This window comes from Oncorhynchus clarkii, chromosome 16 (genome assembly GCF_045791955.1).
Source record: "Oncorhynchus clarkii lewisi isolate Uvic-CL-2024 chromosome 16, UVic_Ocla_1.0, whole genome shotgun sequence".
Taxonomy (NCBI): Eukaryota; Metazoa; Chordata; class Actinopteri; order Salmoniformes; family Salmonidae; genus Oncorhynchus; species Oncorhynchus clarkii.
Window position 1 is genome coordinate 62,523,490 of NC_092162.1, and position 7,065 is coordinate 62,530,554.

The 7,065-nt window shown below is 47.1% G+C and overlaps 1 protein-coding gene across 1 annotated transcript in view; it reads right to left on the reverse strand.

Moving 5' to 3' along the window:
- Positions 1-47: 47 nt before the first annotated feature.
- LOC139367364 (phospholipase C, gamma 1) overlaps positions 48-7,065 on the reverse strand; it is a 21,803-nt gene continuing 14,785 nt past the window's right edge. Inside the window, exons 11-19 of the mRNA XM_071105564.1 lie at positions 5,112-5,275; positions 4,876-4,972; positions 4,559-4,783; positions 4,256-4,404; positions 3,933-4,047; positions 3,463-3,624; positions 3,217-3,305; positions 2,572-2,843; positions 48-2,442 (exon numbers count right to left, since the gene is read on the reverse strand). Coding sequence (XP_070961665.1) covers positions 2,400-2,442; positions 2,572-2,843; positions 3,217-3,305; positions 3,463-3,624; positions 3,933-4,047; positions 4,256-4,404; positions 4,559-4,783; positions 4,876-4,972; positions 5,112-5,275 — 1,316 coding nt within the window. The 3' untranslated portion in view covers positions 48-2,399. The remainder of the gene's footprint in view (positions 2,443-2,571; positions 2,844-3,216; positions 3,306-3,462; positions 3,625-3,932; positions 4,048-4,255; positions 4,405-4,558; positions 4,784-4,875; positions 4,973-5,111; positions 5,276-7,065) is intronic.

Sequence of the window (7,065 nt, forward strand, 5' to 3'; positions counted from 1 at the left end):
TCATAGGTCTGTTGATGCATTATCAAACAAGAAGAAGATCAGGCCAATCATAGTTGATTAAGTACTTTAATTCTCAGGCTTGAATATGTTGCATATGAAAGGCAAAATGAAAAGGAATACGTTTTCTCCATAGCTTAGGCACAATACAGAAAGGCTTGGTTTGTAAATGAGACCATCAGTCACAATTGTGATGTGTCTAGATCAAAAGAAACAGATGACAACAGGGTTTCTGAAAGAACAAATGTAGATATATAGTCGTGTACATGGAGGCCCATGGAAGAAAGCACACATTCTCCCAACCTTACCGTGAAAGTTTGACAATGGCTGCAAAACAAAAGGTGGCAAGATTCAGACCCAACCCCCATGTTCCATATGGCTTCAAAAGGAGTTTCCCTCCATGGCATAACATTCTAAATACTGGTTTTAGAGTATGGTCTGCTCAAGAGGGGCATTGCATATCAAGTGAAATCACTCCGGCGTCCCCTACTCCCAGCCTAAACTATTGTGGGGGTAAGCACATGACCTTAGATTGGTTGCTGAGAGCAACTTCCATCAAACCACCGACTGGGGGCGTTTGTCAGTCAGGAATGATCAATTGAGCTTTCAGGAACAACACCGATATACATAAATGTGCTGGTATGACCCCTGCAGGCTGAGTCATGTCACTATAGACCAGTGATTTAACCCCTTCATGTCTCTGCAAGTCGAATACAGAAGTCTTTCAATCAGCAGTACTGAAAGAATCTTCAGAAAATCTTTGGGAGCATCTGGAATCTCTGGAATGCCGCAATGGAAAAGACAAACATCCCCTCAGCTGAATAATATGCATACAAGAACCCCCGACCTACACAAACATTTAAGAATAGCCTTTCAATCGATACTGTCTATAGGATTTCAGTTAGGTCCTTCTCGGCCAGCAATACTGCACTTAATTAGGTTAGTCGACTTCCTAGCGCACTCTACTCTAAGATTATCTACATGCAAGCCCCTCAAAACCAGTTAAGACGGTACATTTAAGAGGAATGACGGTCTACAATTTAGACAACCTTAACACATAGGTAAACAATGCCTTTCATTCCAAGTGGAAATGTAATGAAGTCCAGAGCAGAAACTGTAGACACTTGCTACAGTAAAACATGATTTAAAAACAAAAACATCGCTCTGCGCTGGCACCGGAATGTCTGCTAATACCAAGCCCGTCTTGTAAACGTGTGGGCAGAACTGAATAAAACACACTGCCTCCAGTGGCACCCTGTCTCTCCTCCCTCCACCATATATCCACATTGAAACAGAGATAAAACATTAAGGATGTGACTTCATCACTAGCATTTGAACTCACAGCATTGCTTTCAGGGACAGACAGGCTAGCCCAGTTCCAGCACTCTACAATGCAGTATGGCATCCTAAAAAAGGAAAATAATGCCATGCTAATCTCCAAATAGGGTAGCACTTTTGATAAAGTTCTATATTGGGGGGGGGGGGGGGGGGGGGGGGGTAATTTTGGCTCTATTCAAGACACACTGCCGAAGTTCAGTTCTACAGCGTGATTGGAATTTAAAGGCAATGTTCTCTCGTTAGCAGAGACTGCTTTCACTGTCAATGCTGCATTTGTCGGCTCAACTACCTTTACATTTCTATCACGGGATCTGTTACACTTCAGCTTTCCAGATTGTATAGTATATAGGGGGTGTGACTGTTTTTACATCACAAGGCAGGCAACGGAATGATCCGTAGTTTTCAGAATGCAAGTTTGGCAAAATAAGAAAAGCCTATGTGTGTATATAAAGGCTTGAGTTACTCTACAGAGAGCCCTCGTGTTTTACACATTAAAAAAAGAAATCACATGAATGTTTAAAAGTTTAAATAAAAATAATTAAAAAAACATGGAGACAGAAGCTCTTTAAGAGCAGGTTGGCTGCTGCCGTCGTCTGGCCAACAGCACAGCAGGAATAAATATATATACTCATATACGCCAGAGAGAAGAGAAAAATAATAACCTAACGTGGAAAACAGTTTCAAACTGACACCTTCACAGCTCCCTCCCTCATCTCATCCCTCCCTCTTCCATTCTTCTTTCCCTCGCAAACCTTTGCGCTCGAGTCGAGCACGCCAAAATTCCCCATCTCCCGACATCTTAGCCGAGGGCTGAAACTTCACGTATCATTTTTTTCTTGTCATCCTTGTCTTCTCTCTCTCTCCCTTCCCGCCCCCTCCACCTCACACTCACTCCAGGAGGGGGACACAGAGGAGAGAAAGAGAACAGAACAAGGGAGAGCTGCCTGAAATGTAGGCCAAAGCGGTGGTGGGCGTTTCCATAGAAACAGTGTTCACAGCAGTCAGTGACATCATCGGTACGGGGAGGAGCTGGGGTGGTTGGAATGCGCCCTGATTGGTCCGGCCTAAACGCGGTTCTCTCCGCCCACTCTGGTCCTGCGCATCATCCTGAGGGGGGGAGGAAAAGAGAAAGAGAAAGAGAGAGAGAGAGAGAGCAAGCAAGGACACGCTAAAATCTCAAAACTGAAATGCACCAACACAGACAGATAGAAGTTACACATACCTCCTTACACATACCTCCTGTTCTGAGGGTCCAGGTCCAGCAGAGCCTCCTGTGATACTCTGAAGTCATCCAGAGGTGTCTGGTAGCGGGCCTCGAAGGAGCCCTCCCTGCCTCTGTAGGCCTGTGTCTGGGTCTGGGCTGCTGGGGACTGGGGCAGAGGGGACATGGAGGAGGCTGAGGACGTGGAGCCTGTCTCCCCCAGACGCTCACGCCCTGTCTGGGTAACCACCGCTGCAGAGACACCTCCTACCGGCAGGAACGGGCTCAGCACCTCCCCATTTTCAGCCTAGTAGAGGGAGAGAAAATAAGTTGGAGGAGTGAATATTAGGGATGATACCGGTAACGTAATGTGTTTTCCATGGCAAAAATGAAAACACAAAGATAACGCTATGGTCCTTTAAAAACCTGCTGTATGTAAAATACTGTGCACTATAGCTTAGAAAATAAATGTGATTCTGGATGACAACATAATGAGATTTTTTTCCAACATTAGGGATGTTTTCCTCTAAAGAAGTTAAATCCTCAGTATTTTGTTTCCTTGCCAGGATACTAAGGAGTAACGCGATACTGGTACCATCCCGGCCCTAGTGAATAACTCAATGTGTGATGGGAACTGACAGTGGTGGTGAAGTCAGTCCAGTGAGTGTACCAGTACCCACCCTGCTCCGGGTGATGTCCATGTGCACCAGCAGAGAGGCCAGCTCCAGATCCTCATTACAGCTGTTCTTCAGAGGGACTGACCGGTAACCTGACACCACACAGAGACACACAGACATGAGTCTAGTAATGCCAAAAGAATGATAATCTGAAATGCCAAACTATTCTGCTAGTCAGAGAGCTAGCTCATCGCTCATCATACTTGTCTCAGCCAATCCGAGTGGATGTTGGTGCGATATGACACCTACCTGTCTTGAGGCTGTTGATGGGGAAGCTGGCCTGAGCCAGGAAGTTCTGGTCGCTGAACATGTCAATCTCATACACCACAAAGCGCAGGAAGGCAAAGGCAGAGTTGCACACGGTGAACTGGAAAGGCTTCCGAGGCCACGTGGGGTTCAGACCATTATCCGCTGAGGAGAACATGGAGAGAGAGAGAGAGAGAGAAGACTAGATCAGCCAAGTCCCCATTGTCATATATTGTGTGTAAACACTGGGATGTTTTGTCCATCAGGTTGCCACACAATCCTTAGTTATTTGTACAGCTTTGTTTTTCCATAACTGGACAGGAAATGACAAGCTTAATTCCAAACCCATCACTACATCCTTGCCCTAAAACCTAGGACCCTTCTCTTCGAAATAACACTTGGTTCAACTAACCAACTAGATGTAAAGAACCTGATTAGTTGAATTAAGTATTAGTGTAAGATGTGTTACTCACCCTCTGAGTCAGTCTTCTGCTTGGCACTGTCATATTCTGCACCACACACCTCGATCTCGATCAGGGGGCACACGATGCCACGACCGTGTTTAGGCAGGTGACGAGCACCCAACACCTGGAGAGGACAGACCGTTTAAACACCTTCACACGTTTTTAGATTCTCGTGGGGACCTAACATTTTCCCTAACCCCAACCCCTAAGCTTAAGATAGCCGATGTCCTCATGGGGACATGAGAAATGTCCCATTGAGGGAGATTTTTCCTTGTTTTTACAATCCTTGTGGGGACCTCTGAGGATTTCCACGAGGATAGAATACCACACACCTCTATCTGCAGGGTGACTGACTCAAGGCCCCTCAGTGTGTGTCGGTCAAAGGGGTCAAAGTTGTCGTCTCTCATGATTGGTGGCTGGAGGACGTAGCCACTCCTCCCGTTCAACATGAACAGAGCCTGGTTCATCTGCATGGGCTTGTCTGGAGAGGAGAGAAGTTCAGTCAGTCATCTTCAAAAAGTTAATGTAAGGAAAACCAGTCACCATTAAAAAAATAATAATAATAATTTAGAAAAAGGAAAAATCCCCTCTCCTACCCCTTCTCACTCAGTAACAACTCATCCTTCCCTCTGTACCTGCAGTCTGGAAGTTCAGCGCAACCAGCTGGGATCCACAGAGCCACATGGGCAGAGGGTCGTAGTTGGAGGAGTCCAGCCTCTGTCCACGGGGGTAGATACGGGACAGCTGCAGCCGGTTGTACTGCAGGAACCTCTTCCCCTTGATCCGGTTCACATATTTCTCTGCCTTGGTCTCCGGGAACGAAGACATGTCCCGGAAACACGCCCGCTCTGTCCCAATCTCTACAGAAGCAAGGGGGAGAAGGGTGAGATATCCTTGTGTGTGTGTGTGTGTGTGTGTGACAGTGAGTTTAACTGTATAGACGTGTCCTTACTGTCCTCGTCGAAGGGTACAGGTCTACAGTAGATGACCAGGTCAGACAGCTCCAGAGCGATCTTCTTCCTTCTCTCCATCATCTTCCCCTCCTCCAGCTGACACACACACACACACGACTCAGTTTGACACTACTCACACAGTCATTACTTCACAGATCCCCACAAGACTCAGATTCTGAGGAAGTATTCCTGCACATGGTATACACACATTTACTACAAATGACTCTTTCCATACCTTGGCCTCTGATGTCATGGTGACCTCTCTGATCTTGATGACCCACTCCTTGAGCTCCTCCTGGGTATTGGCAGCGATGTCCAAGACCTGCCCTGCCCTCGGAGAGGCAGCTGGGAGGAGGGAGAACACATGCAGCCTGCTTCCCTTACCATCAGGCCGCACCACTAGGGGGAGAGAGAGAGCGCGAGATGAGAGGGAGGGGGCGAGAGGGAGAGCGCAAGAGACATGGAACAGTGATAACCCCATAGAGAGAGAGAGAGAGAGATGGAACAGTGATAACCCCACAGAGAGAGATGGAACAGTGATAACCCCACAGAGAGAGAGAGAGATGGAACAGTGATAACCCCACAGAGAGAGAGAGAGATGGAACAGTGATAACCCCATAGAGAGAGAGAGATGGAACAGTGATAACCCCACAGAGAGAGAGAGAGAGAGATGGAACAGTGATAACCCCACAGAGAGAGAGAGAGAGAGAGAGAGAGAGAGAGAGAGAGAAAGAGAGAGAGAGAGAGAGAGAGAGAGAGAGATGGAACAGTGATAACCCCACAGAGAGAGAGAGATGGAACAGTGATAACCCCACAGAGAGAGAGAGAGAGAGAGAGAGAGAGAGATGGAACAGTGATAACCCCACAGAGAGAGAGAGATGGAACAGTGAAACCCCACAGAGAGAGAGAGAGATGGAACAGTGATAACCCCACAGAGAGAGAGAGATGGAACAGTGATAACCCCACAGAGAGAGAAAGAGAGAGATGGAACAATGATAACCCCACAGAGAGAGAGAGAGATGGAACAGTGATAACCCCACAGAGAGAGAGAGAGAGAGAGATGGAACAGTGATAACCCCACAGAGAGAGAGAGAGATGGAACAGTGATAACCCCACAGAGAGAGAGAGAGAGAGATGGAACAGTGATAACCCCACAGAGAGAGAGAGAGAGAGAGATGGAACAGTGATAACGCCACAGAGAGAGAGAGATGGAACAGTGATAACCCCACAGAGAGAGAGAGATGGAACAGTGATAACCCCACAGAGAGAGAGAGAGATAGAACAGTGATAACCCCACAGAGAGAGAGAGAGAGAGAGATGGAACAGTGATAACCCCATAGAGAGAGAGAGAGATGGAACAGTGATAACCCCACAGAGAGAGAGAGATGGAACAGTGATAACCCCACAGAGAGAGCGAGAGATGGAACAGTGATAACCCCACAGAGAGAGCGAGAGATGGAACAGTGATAACCCCACAGAGAGAGAGAGATGGAACAGTGATAACCCCACAGAGAGAGAGAGATGGAACAGTGATAACCCCACAGAGAGAGAGAGATGGAACAGTGATAACCCCACAGAGAGAGAGAGAGAGAGAGAGAGAGAGAGAGAGAGAGAGAGAGAGAGAGAGAGAGATGGAACAGTGATAACCCCATAGAGAGAGAGAGAGAGAGAGATGGAACAGTGATAACCCCATAGAGAGAGAGAGAGATGGAACAGTGATAACCCCATAGAGAGAGAGAGAGAGAGATGGAACAGTGATAACCCCACAGAGAGAGAGAGAGAGATGGAACAGTGATAACCCCATAGAGAGAGAGAGAGAGATGGAACAGTGATAACCCCATAGAGAGAGAGAGATGGAACAGTGATAACCCCACAGAGAGAGAGAGATGGAACAGTGATAACCCCACAGAGAGAGAAAGAGATGGAACAGTGATAACCCCATAGAGAGAGAGAGATGGAACAGTGATAACCCCACAGAGAGAGAGAGAGAGATGGAACAGTGATAACCCCACAGAGAGAGAGAGAGATGGAACAGTGATAACCCCATAGAGAGAGAGAGATGGAACAGTGATAACCCCATAGAGAGAGAGAAAGAGATGGAACAGTGATAACCCCATAGAGAGAGAAAGAGATGGAACAGTGATAACCCCACAGAGAGAGAGAAAGAGATGGAACAGTGATAACCCCAT